This window comes from Giraffa tippelskirchi, chromosome 1 (genome assembly GCF_054371585.1).
Source record: "Giraffa tippelskirchi isolate mGirTip1 chromosome 1, T2T-mGirTip1v1.2.pri, whole genome shotgun sequence".
Taxonomy (NCBI): Eukaryota; Metazoa; Chordata; class Mammalia; order Artiodactyla; family Giraffidae; genus Giraffa; species Giraffa tippelskirchi.
Genome location: NC_137275.1, coordinates 130,808,748 through 130,825,498, shown reverse-complemented (window position 1 = coordinate 130,825,498; position 16,751 = coordinate 130,808,748). Strand labels below are relative to the sequence as shown.

Here is a 16,751-nt window from a genome sequence, read left to right as displayed (position 1 = left end):
TTTCCACTGGTCAGGTACTCTTGTCCGCTTTCAGCTGGTGTTCTGCATGCACTTCTGTGTCTGAAGGTGTATTCCTGATGTTTCCATGGAGAGAGATGTACTCCACGTCCACCTACTCCCCCACCATCTGGTTCTCCTAGGGAAGATTTTTACCTCTTATTTTTAAGAAAGTTCTATTTGAGTCTAGGGTAAATTGAGGACTATCTTGTAATTGAACATTAAAAAAAAAACCTTTTAGCTACTATTCTACTGGAGCTTTTTATTTATATATGTTTATTTTATATATATACTTATTTATGGTTTGAAATCTTACTGTAAACTGTGTGTCCTAAATAAATAGTATTAATTACACTATTTATTAATGGCTATGCATGTTTTAGTAAGAGTAATATTTTTGAAGCCAAAACAAAATTAAGTATACATTTTTTGTTTTTTTTGCCGACTGTGGAATATCTCGTTGTGTGACCCACAAGCAAGATATTTGCATTATTTCTTCAACATACCGTAATGTTCTCCAAGGACATAAGCATAAATAAGCCACAACTGTTAAATGTGGAAATCCAAATCATTGGGTTCCCGATAAGTAAATGATTCTTGTCTTGTGTTTTTAGGTTCCCAGATTGTGATGAGCCATATCCTCGGCTGGTGGACCTGAATTTAGCTGGCGATCCTACTGAAGGAGCCTCAGTGGCAGTGCAGAGGGACTATGGCTTTTGGTGTCCCCGAGAGTTGAAAATTGATCCTGATCTTGGCTATTCCTTTTTGCACGTGCGTGATTGTTCACCTCCTTGTCCAAATATGTACTTTAGGAGAGAAGAGCTTTCATTTGCTCGGTATTTCATAGGATTGATTTCAATCATTTGCCTCTCTGCCACGTTGTTTACTTTTTTAACTTTTTTGATTGATGTGACAAGATTCCGTTATCCTGAAAGGCCTATTATATTTTATGCCGTCTGCTACATGATGGTGTCATTAATTTTCTTTATTGGGTTTTTGCTTGAAGACCGAGTCGCCTGCAATGCATCCAGCCCTGCACAGTATAAGGCTTCCACAGTGACCCAAGGATCTCATAACAAAGCCTGTACCATGCTTTTTATGGTACTCTATTTTTTTACTATGGCTGGCAGCGTTTGGTGGGTGATTCTTACCATCACGTGGTTCTTGGCAGCTGTGCCAAAGTGGGGTAGTGAAGCTATTGAGAAGAAAGCCTTGCTGTTTCACGCCAGTGCTTGGGGCATCCCTGGAACTCTGACCATCATCCTTTTAGCGATGAATAAAATTGAAGGTGACAATATCAGTGGCGTGTGTTTTGTTGGCCTCTACGATGTTGATGCCTTGAGGTATTTTGTTCTTGCACCCCTCTGCCTATATGTGGTAGTTGGGGTTTCACTCCTCTTAGCCGGCATTATATCCCTAAACAGAGTGCGAATTGAGATTCCATTAGAAAAGGAGAACCAAGATAAACTGGTGAAGTTTATGATCCGGATTGGTGTTTTCAGCATTCTGTATCTCGTACCGCTCTTGGTTGTAATTGGATGCTACTTTTATGAGCAAGCTTACCGCGGCATCTGGGAAACAACGTGGATACAAGAACGCTGCAGAGAATATCACATTCCATGTCCATATCAGGTAAGGGAAACCTTGTTCTAAATTTCAAAATATTTAACAGTGAAAAGAGCAAATCTTAGCTGTTTTTTTTTATAACTCTTCATGAAAAACCTGAACATTAAAATTTTAAAGTGAAGTTAATGAACAAATTTATTGTAGTAAGAATGTCATTCACACGTTTCTGTTAACATCTTTCTTTTAAAAGATCACTTTTGTGAGTCCAGGCTGTGGACTTTTAAATACTTTACTTCTGTAATCACAAAAGAGTTGCTTGTTGATTATTTAGAAGTCTGCAGGTTTGAAGGGAAGATGTTGATTAAAAGACAGTGTCTGTGGAAATTTTACTGATACTCAGAACAGGAGTTTTAACAGTTTTGAAAAAAAATTAGAATGCATTTGTACAAACAGTCATCTTTTAGTTGGTCTTAGTTTTTCTTTTTTTGCATACTGAATATTTTGTGATTTACCTTTTAATTTAAAGAGATCAGATAATCATAGAATTTTAGATCTAGAGACGACTTTAGAGATGATTTATTCAAGTTCCCCCTATAGAGTTCTTAAACATCTATCTCACTTGAGGCTTAGAAATGTTAAGTGACTTGCTCACTTTATTAAAGTACTTATGCATTATAGATAACTTCCATTTACTTGTCCCTTTCCCCTAATAGACAGTGAACTCTTTAAACACAAGAACATCTTTTTCATATTTTTTCAAAGCATGTTCTATAGGTTAGTAGATGATGGCATTGAGAATGGGAATGTGTAGATTGGGAAGAAAAGACATTTTTAAGAAATGTTCCAATTTTACTGGAAACAAGGAATGTGTGATTAGCACATAGTCAATTCTTGTAAATACTTGATGACTGAAAATGCCATTTCCTTTTTTATTTTGTGGTATAGATAATTCTATACAAAATTACATTTTTATTGTATAAATATTAGCTACTGGCTTTTAAAAAACCAACCTATAATTGAGAGACCAGAAAAAATGAATAATTGAAATTTTATTACATTTCTTGATAGAATTGCTTATTAAAAACTCTTTATATGAGTTTTCAGGCCTGAAGCTAAGTAATCAAATTTTGCCTGTAATGAGAGAGAGATGATTGAATTACATCATATGCTTCTCCATGTAAGGTTTCTAGGATTCCAGATATATATTATCTTAGGACTATTAAAGAAATAATGTTTGGCTCTGAAATAATGATCTGAAAAATACCAGACCTCAAACATGTAAATTAGTAAATTAGAGTAGTTGGGACGCCACTGTTTTCAAGACATTCCTGAGAATCTTTTAGCCTCTTTAGAACCAGTTTGAGCTATACAAAAATTTGTGTGTGTATTCATTTCTTTATAGTCATGGGTTCTATAAGTGTTTTTTTATTTCCAATTTACAGAAATAATGTTGGATTTCCAACATCCTAAAAAGAATACAAAATGGTATAATAACTAACATAGTTATTAAGCTGTAAAGTCTGGGTCAGGAATCCTGGCTTCATATCTAATTCTTATTATTTACTAGTTTTATAGCTTTAGATCAACTTCACTTCTCTCCACTTCAATTCCTCATCTGTAGAATGAGTAATGGAATCTCATAGTAATAAAAGAGTAATCGTGTTAGATAGAAATAGTAGTACCATCTGTCTCCTAGGACTGTTTTTAGGCGTCTACATGCAGTTACAAGTGTGTCTTCTGTATAGTAAGTGCTCGAATGTTAGTTCTGTTACTCATTTTTTCATTTATTGTTGCTGCTGTTACTGTTATTTACACACACACATACATACATAAACTTTTTTTTTAAAGCATTCAGTACCAAACTTTAGCAGATGCCATGTTTAAGTTATTGAGAATATACATGACAGTATGTGTACCACTAACTTGTTCATTTTAATTGCAGTAGAGAGATTAATGTATAAATGTACTTTAACTCATTTACTCATTATTTTGCTGATGGACATAGAGTTTCCAAGTGTTTTATTATTATAATACCTATCTTCCTTGTACATGACCAAGAATGTCCATGGGGTGTGTACCCAAAAGTGTAGTCGTGGCATTTTAACATATAGGCATCTTCAACTCAAGTGGTTATTTTAATTTACACTTGCAGTATAGAGTTGAAATTCCCCATTTCGCCCCATCTTGGTGTTCTCAGGCTTTTAGGTTTTTGTCAACCTTTGAAACAATATCTCAAGCCTGTCTTGATTTTTATTTTTATTTCCCCTATGCCTCAGTGTTTTCATATGTTTATTGGCTGTTTGGGGTTTCTCTTCTGTGATTTGCCTGTTTGTTGCCTTTGTCCACTGCTCTGTCAGGTTATTTGTCTTTTGTTGTTATTCTTTTTTAATTCTTTGTCAGTTACTTGCATTGCAGATATATTATCCTGCTCTGTAGCTTGTCTTTTCACTTTGTGTTTTCTTTGCCTCTTGTTTTAAGAAATCCCTCCCTACCTCTAAAAATCATAAAAATGGTCTGCCGTTTTTTTCCAGTTTTTTAAATTTGATTTTTTAATTCACAGCCCTAATCTCTTGAAATTCATTTTTATCTATGTTATGAGAAACAATTTTAGTTTTTCATATGCTTTTTGCACCATTTATCAAATAGCCCGTTTGAATAGTAATGCATTGCTGTAATATACAAGTTCCATTTTCAGGCTCTCTTATTTACTGCTCTGTTTGAATAACCTTGTTTCAATCCCACATTTCCTCTACCTTATGTTTCTTCAAAATTATTTTAACTGTTCCTGACACTCTTCTGTTTGAATTTTAGAATAATTTCTTCATGAGAAACAGTTTGTATTTTGTTCAAATTGTTTTAGGTTTTAAATGAATCCAGGGAAAATTGCTATCTTTGTGATACTGAGTTTTAGTATATTTTTGTTTCTTTATGTGTGTATTCATTAATTTGTTCCTAGGTACGTTACAGTTTTTGTTTCAATTGTGAATGAGATCTTTTCTCCGTTACATTTTTCAGTTGGTTATTGCTGGTCTACAAGAATGCCACTGATTTTTATATATTGACCTTATATTGAGCATCCCTGCTGAACTCTTTGTTAGCTCTAATTGTGTGTAAATTCTCTTATGTATTCTTTGTAGAAATCCTGTTGCTGCAAGTAAGGCCAAATTCATATCTCACATTCCAGTTCTTATGTTTTATTTAAGATTTTTGTGTCTGTACTCATGAGAGATATAGATTATGATATTAATAGTTTTTCTTTTCTTGCCATGTATTTTTCCTTTTTAGTGTCAAGGATGTAATAGCTTCATAAAGTGAGGTCTTTTCCTCCTGTTCTTTGGAACAGTTTTTACAATGAATAGGGACTGTCTTCTCTTTGAAAGAGTCAGTATATCATCCTGTAACAATGCTCTGTCATGGTATCTTTGAAGTAAAGAAAGAGAAATTTCATTTTTCCAAACTGAAATTCTGCAATTCTCCATTCTTCCCTGTCTCCTGGCCTTTGGCAACCATTGTTCTACTTTATTTCTCTATAAATTTGACTACTCTGGGTACCACGTATTAATGAAACTCAAACACTGGAATTTTAATATTAGTTTTCATTCAGGATTTTACTTTAGAGGACTTTTATACAGACTTGTAAATTGAGCACTAGAGCTATTGAGTCCCTGTTTGAAGTAATAACCATACATAATTGAATAAGATTTACTATTACTGAGCATGCCTGAAAGAATGCTTGTCAAGTTCTGATGATAATTCCTAATCAGAGGTTTTTTAAATGTATTAAGCAATGATGTTACCCTTGAGGTAGCCTCCTCAGGTGTCTTCGAGAACGTAATATTTGAATATATGTTCACATGAATATCAGTGTGGTTGCTATATAGTCATTTCTCATATTAATGAAGATTTCAAACATTTGAAAAATCAGAATGTAAGGTAGTTGATCCCATTGTTTCAAAATACCCAGTTGGGTTTAAAGTAAATTTCATGTATTTAAGTCCATGATTTGAAGAAAAGTGGGCTTGTGTAAAGTATTTTAAAATATTTAAAATGAATGTCCTTGCTAAAAACAGGAATTCACTACTTGGATTTTAAAATACTTTACACCAACTGTTTTTTGCAAGAACACTCTTTTTAAAAAATGTGTATTAAATAATTCTTGAGAAAGTAATATTTAATGCCTGAAAAGAGTTGGTTGTGAAATATAGCTTGAGTTTTTAGAATAATGTATATTTTACAGTTTAAAATCCGTAAAGTTTATTCCTAGAATACGTTTCATCTTATGTATTATTTAAATAACACAATAATTTTCCAGGTACTTTGTTTTGTTTTTTTTTCCCTTTTAAAGTATTTCCTTCTATTTATTTAGGGGTTTCTAAGAGGCGCAGAGCATTTTATGAAAGAGTTAGAAGTTTCAAAGTTTGTTGATATTTTAGAAAGCCATTCACATGTAACATATATATTAAAAACATGGGGTTTAAAGTCCTGTCTGTAACACTTTGAGCCTCAGTTTCCTCATGTAAAATATAGGGAATAATATGTTAAATACAGTAACATCTACCTCATAGGTGGCTGTGAAGATTAAATGAAAAAATAAAGTTAAGCCTCTTACTAGAATGCCTTGCACAAAGAAAAATTTCAGTATTCTGTTATTGCAAGTACATAATTCCTGAGGTTTAAAAAAGAATTGTTCTTTTATTCTGTATTAGAATCATTTTGTCTTTTAAACATTGATTTTTAAAAGAATATATTTCCTTTCCTAAAGTGCCCCCTTCATTTTTTTCTCTTTCATCCATCTAATCCAATGATGTATGTCCCAAGGAATTTTGATACTAGAACCTGTGTTTCAATAATAGAAATGTGTTACTGTAATAGAAGCAACTTAGCTAAGACTGTCAAGTTCACATTAGAGCCATTTGTAGAATTTTTAAAAAATTGTTTGTGTAGAAAACAAACAAAAAACTCATTGTTTCTATTTTCAGCCACAGAAGGCAGTCCATCTGTTGTTTATCTAATCTTGATTCAGGAACATACAAAAATAGAAGAATAACATCATATCTAACTTATGATTTTAGCTTCATTTTCTGATAAGAGTATTTTCCCTTTACCAGACAATGTGAAAAGGAATCAGCATTGTTTATGAAAGGACCATAAGGAAATGGATATGTTTGCCCTCCCAACATTAATGACAGCAAATAATTCTCTATAAATATATAGTATGTACTACTAATCTTTTTTTTTTCCTGCTACTAATCTTTAAAGTGTTAAGTACTGCCTGTGACTTCCTAGCACCAAACTGATTTTTCTTCCAAACTGTTCAGTGCCTGTAATAGAGGGAAAGAGGGAGAGTTACTGAAAAAATATTCTAAATCTCTTGTAGAAAATATTTTAAAATATTATATTTTAGAAGTATAGAGTATTAAATTTATTTTAAAACTATTCATACTATTATGTACAGGCTGTCAAGGGGCACTTTTGGATAAATACGTTAAAATATACAAGTTATTTTGGCCTCTGCTAAACAGACTAAATAGCCTAAGCCATGAGTTCCATTTTAGTATTAATTGCAGATATATCTGGTGGTGGTAGTGGTGTTCATTCATTAAGTCGTGTCCGACTCTTTGTGAACTGCAGACCCCCATGAACTGCAGCACGCCAGGCTTCCCTATCCTCCACTGTCTTCCGATATATACTATCTAGTGTACAAATGGTTTATACACATTTAGGAAAAAATTCAATGTTCGTGCCACAGTCTACAACAGGGCATAGCAAACTTTCTCTGTAAGGTCATATAGGAGATATTTTAGGCTTTGCCAGCCATTTGGTTTTTGTTGCAACAACTTAGCTCTGCTGGTGTAGTGCAAAAGCAGCTTATCAGTCAGTTCAGTCACTCAGTCATGTCCAACTCTTGGCAACCCAAAGGACTGCAGCTCGCCAGGCTTCCTTGTCCTTCACCAACTCCCAGAGCTTGCTCAAATTCATGTTCATCAAGTCGGTGATGCCGTCCAACCATCTCATCCTCTGTCGTCCCCTCCTCTTCCTGCCTTCAGTCTTTTCCAGCATCATAGTCTTTTCCAGTGAGTCAGTTCTTCGCATCAGGTAGCCGAAGTATTGGAACTTCAACTTCAGCATCAGTCCTTCCAATGAATATTCAGGACTGATCTCCTTTAGGATGTACTGGTTGGATCTCCTTGAAGTCCAAGGGACTCTCAAGAGTCTTCTCCAACACCACAGTTCAAAAGCAACAATTCTTCGGCGCTCAGCTTTCTTTTATGGCCCAACTCTCACATCCATACATGACTACAGGAAAAACCATAGCTTTGAACAGTGATCCCACAAGAGAGTTGACCCAGACTTGCCTGTGAGTGTCCAGGAGTCTCTGGCGGAGGTGTGGGTGGGCTGTGGCCTGCTACAGGATAGGGAGCACTGAGTGCGCCAGTGCATGTACAAGACCTTTTGAAGGAGGTCACCATTATCTTTATTACCTCCACCATGGTTTGGTCTCAGGTGAAACAACAAGGAGGGAACACAGCCCCACCCATCAACAGAAAATTGGATTAAAGATTTACTGAGCGTGGCCCCACCCATCGGAACAAGACCCAGTTTCCCCCACAGTCAGTCTCTCCCATCAGGAAGCTTCCATAAGCCTTTTATCCTTATCTGTCAGAGGCTGGACATAATGGAAACCACAGTCACAGAAAAGCTGCCGTAGACAATACATAAACAACTGGAAGTGTTTCATTAAGACTTTGTTTGTAGTGACATAATTGGGGCAGATTTGCTCTATAGGTTGTAGTTTGCCAGCTTCTGAACTACATTATTCTCTATCACCTTTGATAATTCTTTCATTACAGTTGTTGGTGACCTATGGCACTTTTCTGTCCCATGGAAATTGTCACTGTTTCACTGTCGTTACTGCTTTTGAGGATCATCATTTTACTCTATCACATAATGGTATTAAAAATATTCAATAAAATAAATTCTGGTACATCACTACAATAAAGATATGCCAATAAATCTTATTTCCAGTTGTTTTTGAAGTCATACCACACCAGTTCAAGGAAAAATTTGAGTAGTTTATAGGAATAGTAAAATAGAAACAATATAATGTAGTAGTCATAGAAGCTTCTAGTTACTAAGTATGTACTGTGCATCAGGTTCTGTACTCAGTGAATTTATACACATTATTTCCTTTAATCTTCACAAGAGCACAATAAGTTAGATTGTATTTTGCTTTACAAATGAGGCTTATAATTAAATACAGTTTACCTAGATTCTTACAGTAAGTGATAAAGCTAGGGTGTGTAAATTGTATTTCTGATTCCAAAGACTACTAACCACCTACTTGATCATGTTGAATATGAAGTCTTCCATTTTATTTCCTCTGCCTGCCTGCCTGTTCAGTCACTTCAGCTGTGTCTGACTCTTTGCGACCCCATGGACTGCAGCCCGCCAGGCTCCTCTGTCCATGGGATTCTTCAGGCAAGAATGCTGGAGTGGGTTGGGGATCTTCCCAGACCAGGGAAAACCAGGGATTGAACCTGGGTCTCCTCCATCTTCTGCATTACAGGCAGATTCTTTACTGCTGAGCCACTGGGGAAGCCCCTCTAGTGAATCACAAATATTTTATCAGTTATTTTATAAAATGTGTTAAGGTAATTTGGCTTCCCAGGTGGCACTAGTGGTAAAGAATCCACCTACGGTGCAGGAGACGCAAGAGATATGGGTTCAATCCCTAGGTCGGGAAGATACCCTGGAGGAGGAAATGGCAACTCACTCTGGTATTCTTTCATGAAAAATTCCGTTGACAGAGGAGCCTGATAGGCTCCTGTCCATGGGGTGGCGAAGAGTTGCACATGACTAAGCGCACTGTAACTGGTCAAGGTCATTGAGTTAATTAATATTGTTAAGTTTGTTAAAGAAAGAGCTAAGAAGTCTAAACCAGTTAAACCTGGAAAGAACTCACTATTTGAGATGTCATAGATCTTTCATGATTGAGGGGAGATCTCCAAAGAGTCCCCCACTTCAAAAATTATTAAGAATTGTTGCTGCTGCTGCTAGGTCGCTTCAGTCGTGTCCGACTCTGTGCGACCCCATAGACGGTAGCCCACCAGGCTCCCCCATCCCTGGGATTCTCCAGGCAAGAACACTGGAGTGGGTTGCCATTTCCTTCTCCAATGCATGAAAGTGAAAAGTGAAAGTGAAGTTGCTCAGTCGTGTCTGACTCTTAGCGACCCCATGGACTGTAGCCTACCAGGCTCCTTCGTCCATGGGATTTTCCAGGCAAGAGTACTGGAGTGGGATGCCATTGCCTTCTGGGACCAGCCCAATAAGGAGCTAGGGCTCGTCAAGCAGGGGCTATTAGGTGGATGAAATGGGAAAAGTCACCCAAGTGTAGTTGCTATTTATTGGTGAAAGGTGAGCCTAGGCCAGTTGATAAGTTGAGAAAGGGAGCCAGGAACTCGCTTGTAGCCTAAATCATCAGGGCCAGAGGCTGAAGTGTTTGCAGGTTAGTTGTGCTTCCTGTCAATCAGCTAGAACAAATAACTTTCTCCAGGATTCCCACTGATTGATTCACCAAATAGCTCAAAACATAAAGCCACCAAACACGTGAGAAAACAAGCCACTATGACTATGAGTCACAGCATCAAACTTAGAACTGCAGATACTGAAATTGTCAAATACTGAATAATAGAATAGGTCAGTATGTAATGTTTATAGAAGTTGGAAATATAGTCACAGGTTACCAATGTACAAGAAATTACTTGAAATAGTAGATTTTTTTAAAAAAAATTAAACATCTAGAAACACAATTTTTGAAATGGAAACTCATTTGATGGAATTCCTGAAATATTTAATATGAAACAGCATTTTAGGCTGCCGTTTGATGAGAAATTTAATGAACTGGTAGTAGGTGAAAATAAAACTATCCAGAATGCCATAAGAGAGACAAGGAAAATGTGAAAATGATGTTAAGAGAAATGGAGGGCAGACTGAGAAGGTCGAATAGAAGTATATTGGGTTGGCCAAAAGATGGTATGGGTTTTCTGTATCTGAACGAACTTTTTGGCCAACCCAATAATTAGAGTCCCAGGAGGAAGGGAATTGAGAAAATCTAGGAGAGACAATATTTAAAAAGATAATGACTACAAATTTTCCACAACTGCTAAACACATGAATTTACAGACAAAGGAGGTACTGTTTACCACTAGCTGGATACATAAAAAGAAATCCACACTTCAGTGAAACTGCAGAACTCCAAAGACAGGAGTCATAAAAAACAGTCTCAGAAAAGGGGACAGATCTAAAAAAGACCAACAGTCAGAATGACAGCAGAGTCCTTAACAATAACAAAATCCAGAAAACGATATATTTTAAATGTTGAGAGGAAAAAAACTTTTCAACCAGAATTTTGTACCATGTAAAACTCTTGTGGGGATGCACGGCCAGATCCCCTTCACAGAAGGATGAGGCTCTCAGCTGCAGGGAGTGGGGTAAGTAGACACACTTCAGGTGGAGAGCTGCCTTATCTGAGGTGGGCCTGCAACCAGCGATTCTTAGGTGGGCTAAGAAGGCTTGGCCATTGGCCCAGCATAGGACCCTCTGATGGTCCTTATTTGTCTGGAACTCCCTACCAGTTTGGCTGAGGCTTTTCTGAGAATGCATGGCAGGTCACTTTCTTCTGTCCAATAGTAGATACTGTTGCTGAATAAATATTTCACACCCCAAACTTCATTGCTGCATGTTCTGGAAAACGCCAATTTGTTCTCAAGAATAAAGATGAAATAAAGCCATTTATATATAAACAAAAAATGTGAGTATACCACCAAAAGATTTGTACGAACTTTTAAAGGTTATATTTCAAGAAGAATGAAAATAATCTCATAGGAGATGCAAGAAGAAATGATGAAGTAAAGTTGTAAACATATATGTAAAGCTAAATAAATGTTTCTATAAAATACCAACAACAGTGTGTACTTTAGGGGTTTAAAAAAACATCTAAAGACCTATAGAGAAAAAAATACACCAAAAAAAATTACAGACCAGAATTGGGTTAATGCTGTAATCAGCTATACAGTTAAATATATCAGATGTATTGATCTAGGACCCCTGACAAATGCCTGCTCCCCCAACCCTCTTTTTTTTTTTCTCTTCTCATAGGCCTCTTGTTCTTAAGGGTTTTAAATTTTTTTGATGGTTTTTTAATTTAATTTTTTGAATAGGTGATTTGTAATGTTTATAATGTTAAAAATAGTAAACATATATATTGGGAAGCATTATTCCTACTCTTATTTATCATGTTCACAGTTTTTGCCCCCTCTCCATCTCTACCAGTAACCACCATATATATCAATAATTTCTTGTATGTATTTCCAGAGTTTCTTTTTCCACATGGTTGTTTTGAAAAGTAAGTCATAATTAAAAGAGCCTGTCACACACTAAGAGGTCACTAAATTTAGTTCCCTTCTCTCCATAACCTTCTTATGACCTTAAGACCCAGAAAGAATAATTTTCCATAATTTTGCTACTGAATATCACATTTTTTGCTTTATATTTATAAACATAAATTGGAACCATAAAACCATGTCCCATGCATGTCATATTCTTAATAAAAACTTTATGGAGCTTTCCTAGCCTTGGCCTAGAACTAATTGAAAAGGCAAAATATTTTTTAGAGATGTGAATATGATTAATAGAACCTTGTGTGTTTTCTGGAAAGTGATTCTGGTGTTTCAGAATACGATACCATAAAACTAGAAAGTTTGGTGGTGCCTATTTTTTCCAAGATGGAAATTGTTTTATTATTTCAAGTATTCTAAAATGTGAGATTATATTTTTTTCTTTTTATGGAGGAGAAGGAAAGGGTGGCTTTATTACTTTGCCAGGCAAAGAGGGAATGCAATAGGCTAATGCCCCAAGAACTATGCCCCACGCTCTGGAGATTAGTTTTGTTTTTTGTTTTTTTGATTGAGGTGTAATTTACATATAACTTACTAGTTTCAGATATGCAGCATAACGGTTTGATATATATATATATATTTGCAAGTGATCACTGTAATAAATCTTAACATCCATCACCATACATAGTTAAAAAGTTTTTTTCTTGTGGTGAGAACTTTTAAAATCTACTCTTAGCAACTTTCAAAACTATAGTACAGTATTATTAACTACAGACACCAAGCTGTACATTACATTCCTATACCTTATTTCTTTTATGACTTGAAATATGCACCTTTTGACCACCTTCACCCATTTCATCCATTGCCCACCCTTTGCCTCTGACAACCACATTCTGTTCTCTTCATAAGTTTGGTGGGTTTTTTGAGGTGGGTGGGGGTTGTGTTTTTTTAAGATTCTATATATAAATGAGATCATAAGATATTTGCTTTTCTCTGACTTAATTGCCCTTAGCACAAACCTTCAGAGTCAATCCATATTGTCACAAAATGGCAAAATGACATCTTTTATGGCTGAATAGTATTCCATTGTACATGTATACCACATTTTCTTTATCTCTTCAGCCATCAGTGGACACTTAGGTTGTTTCCATGTCTTGCCTGTTGTGACTGATGGTGCAGTTAACATCAGGTGCGAATATCTTTCCAAGTTTGTGTTTTTGTTTTCTTAAATACCCCAGAGTGGAATTGTTGGGTCATATGGTGGTTCTATTTTTTATTATTTGCAGAATCTCCATACTCTTTTTCCATAGTGGCTATACCACTCTTCATTCCCACCATCGGTGCACAGTGGTTCACTTTTTTCCACATCCTCACCAGTGCTTGTTATTGCTTATCTTTTTGGTAATAGCCATTCTGTCAGTTGTGAGGTGATATTGTGGTTTTGATTTGTGTTTCCCTGAAAATTTGAGATACTGAGCACCTTTTCATGTATGTGTTGACCATCTGTGTGTCTTCTTTGGAAAAATGTCTATTCAAAACTTTTGCTCATTTTTTAATTGGATTGTTTGGGTTTTTTTAATTGAAATTGTACAAGTTCTTTATATCTTTTAAAAATAACTCCTTAACATATATATGATTTGCAAATATTTTCTCCTATTCAGCCAGTTGCCTTTTCATTGGGTTGATGATTTCCTTTGCTGTGCAGAAGCTTTTTAGTTTGATGTAGTCCCACTTGTTTATTTTTACTTTTGTTACCTTTACTTTTTGTATCCAAAAATATTTTAAAAAATCATTATTAAGACTGATGTCAAGGAGCTTGCTGTTTATTTTCTTCTGGGTGTTCAAGTCTTTAATCCATTTTGAATTAATTTTTGTATATGGTGATCCTGTTTCATTCTTTGACATGTGATTGTCCAATTTTTCCAACATTATTTCTTGAAAAGACTGCCCTTTCCCTATTGTGTATTCTTGGCTCTTTTATCAGAAATTAATTGACCATATATGCATGGGTTTATTTTTGGACTCTGTTCTGTTCCTTTGACCTATGTGTCTGTTTGTGTGCTAGTGCCGTGTTGTTTGAGGACTATAGCTTTGTAATATAGTTTGAAATCAAGGAGCATGAATGATACCTCCAGCTTTGTTCTTTTTTCTCAAGATTGCTTTGGCTATTTGGATCTTTTGTGGTTTCATGTAAATTTTAGGATTTGTCCTATTTCTGTGAAAAATGCTGTTGGAATTTTGATAGCAGTGTGAAGAATCTGTAGATTGCTTTGGATACTACAGACATTTAAACAATATTGATTTTTCCAGTCTTTAAGAATGAAATATCTTTCCATTTGTTTGTCTTCAGTTTTTTCCCACTAATGCCTTATTTTCTTATTGTGAATCATGAGATTATAGGAGAGTTTTGTGGAGTTTCAAAGAACTCATTTCTGAACATAGTCTTCCCTCTAACATAGTCTTTCCATAGTTTTTTCAGGACTGAAGAAGTTGATCTATTATTGTAATGCTTAGCAAAGTCTAAGCTATGTTTTCTGTTTCATTATTCTATACTTAATAACAAGCTAATTTAAATTTTTTCCTGGTTAATTTTCAGTTCATATTTAGAAGAGAGAATGGAAATTTTCAAAATTATTTACCTTCAATTTGATTTGTTTTGAGAAAATAGCAGTTTATTACTTTAATCCAAAACATAAAAGTTATGCTTTTCACGTGATGAATGAGCATTATTATACTGTGAATTTCAATTAATAGTTCTTTATGTACATCAAGATTAAGTGTAAATTCTGCAGTTTTTAATTATTTGTTTCCCAGTTATTGCATCCATTATTGTAAAGTATATATGTATAGAATACTGTTCTATTTTCTAGCTATTTCTAGTTCATAAGATTAAAGTGACATAAGAGTGATGATCATTTTCCCTTCACTATAATTAGTATGAAAGTTCAAGATGTTGTCCTTTGCTTAATCAAATGTAACTTCTGAAGAAGTAATATTTTCTATTTTGTAATGTCATCAAAACAAAGGAATAGAATTGAGGTAATTATTATTTTTGTTTTCATTTTAACTTCTTGAGTGAACTTTGGCTTTAAGCCTTTTCTTATCTAATTTGTGAGTTTTCCATGAGGTTCATTAAATAATAGGCACAATATATCCAGATGTCATAATAAATCTTTGTCATGTTAATAGTCTGTGGTGAATATTAACACTCTGAGAATGTATGCTTTGTACCATTCAGTTCCTTCCTAATCAGGCACACTCTCCTTTAGTTCCTCTCAGTTTACTGAAACCATTTTTCTCATCTTTTTCCCTGGCTACTCTTTCACTTCGAAAGTTGTCTATTTTTTAGATAATGGGATAAAAATGTATTCTTTAATCATTAAATTGTATCTTTTATTTATCTAAAAGTTGACATCACCCACAGTTTACAGCAGTCACTGGTAAAGTCAATTAGGATCTAAATTAACTTTCCTCATTGACATTAGCCATTCTTGAATTTAGAAGACAACATTCTTTTAAGGTAGTCTCAGTGCTTGGAAAAGAAAATGAGATTATTTGCAAAATATCTTTAGTGTGGAGTTTGTATATTGTCATTTCCTCTATTGATTGAAGGAAAGCTTGGGAATTGAAATCCCAGCTTACTATACCTATTTTTCACTGGGTTACAAACAAATTTGTGGTCCAACAATGGGAGAAGCTAAACTTAGAAGTAAAAGAAAGATAGATTGATAGATACAGATCTGGTTAAAGAAGTGAATTACTAATTAGTTTTCTATTTACCCTACCTAGTGCTGCTTTAATTTCAAAACTGCTGCCTCTCTGAAAGTAACAAGGTATATTGAAATTGTAGGAGCCTTTACCGCCTTTTTGTCCTTTTTTTTTTTTTTAGTTATAACTGTTTCTGACATACAGGTATTTATACACAAACACATACATATACATATATGTGCATGTATATATTGGATTGATCATAAAGTTCATTTGAGTTTTCCATGAAAAGTGACTGAAAAATCTGACCCAGATAATCACGATGGTGTGATCACCAACCTAGAGCCAAACATCCTGGAATGTGAAGTCAAGTGAGCCTTAGGAAGCATAACTGTGAACAAAGCTAGCGGAGGTGATGGAATTCCAGTTGAGCTATTTCAAATCCTAAAAGATGATGCTGTGAAAGTGCTGCACTCAATATGCCAGCAAATTTGGAAAACTCAGCAGTGGCCATAGGACTGGAAAAGGTCAGTTTTCATTCCAATCCCAAAGAAAGGCAACGCCAGAGAATGCTCAAACTACCGCACAGTTGAACTCATCTCACATGCTAGTCAAGTAATGCTCAAAATTCTCCAAGCCAGGCTTCAGCAATACGTGAACCGTGAACTTCCAGATGTTCAAGCTGGTTTTAGAAAAGGTAGAGGAACCAGAGATCAAATTACCAACATCCGGTGGATCACTGAAAAAGCAAGAGAGTTCCAGAAAAACATCTATTTCTGATTTATTGACTGTGCCAAAGCCTTTGACTGTGTGGATCACAACAAACTCTGGAAAATTCTTAAAGAGATGGGAATACCAGACCACCTGACCTGCCTCTTGAGAAACCTGTATGCAGGTCAGGAAGCAACAGTTAGAACTGGACATGGAACAACAGACTGGTTCCAAATAGGAAAAGGAGTACATCAAGGCTGTATATTGTCACCCTGCTTATTTAATTTATATGCAGAGTACATCATGAGGAATGCTGGGCTGGATGAAGCACAAACTGGAATCAAGATTTCCGGGAGAAATATCAATAACCTC

The 16,751-nt window shown here is 35.3% G+C and overlaps 1 protein-coding gene across 5 annotated transcripts in view; it reads left to right on the top strand.

Annotated features, from left to right (window-relative positions):
- Nucleotides 1–16,751, top strand: part of FZD3 (frizzled class receptor 3) — a 108,569-nt gene that overhangs the window by 49,298 nt on the left and 42,520 nt on the right. For all 5 annotated transcript variants that reach the window (XR_014055606.1, XM_081496217.1, XM_081496236.1 and 2 more), the window contains one exon: nt 612–1,629. Coding sequence is in view for 4 of the 5 variants with exons in the window: in XM_081496217.1 (XP_081352343.1) it covers nt 612–1,629 (1,018 nt within the window). In the remaining variant the exon portion in view is untranslated. The remainder of the gene's footprint in view (nt 1–611; nt 1,630–16,751) is intronic.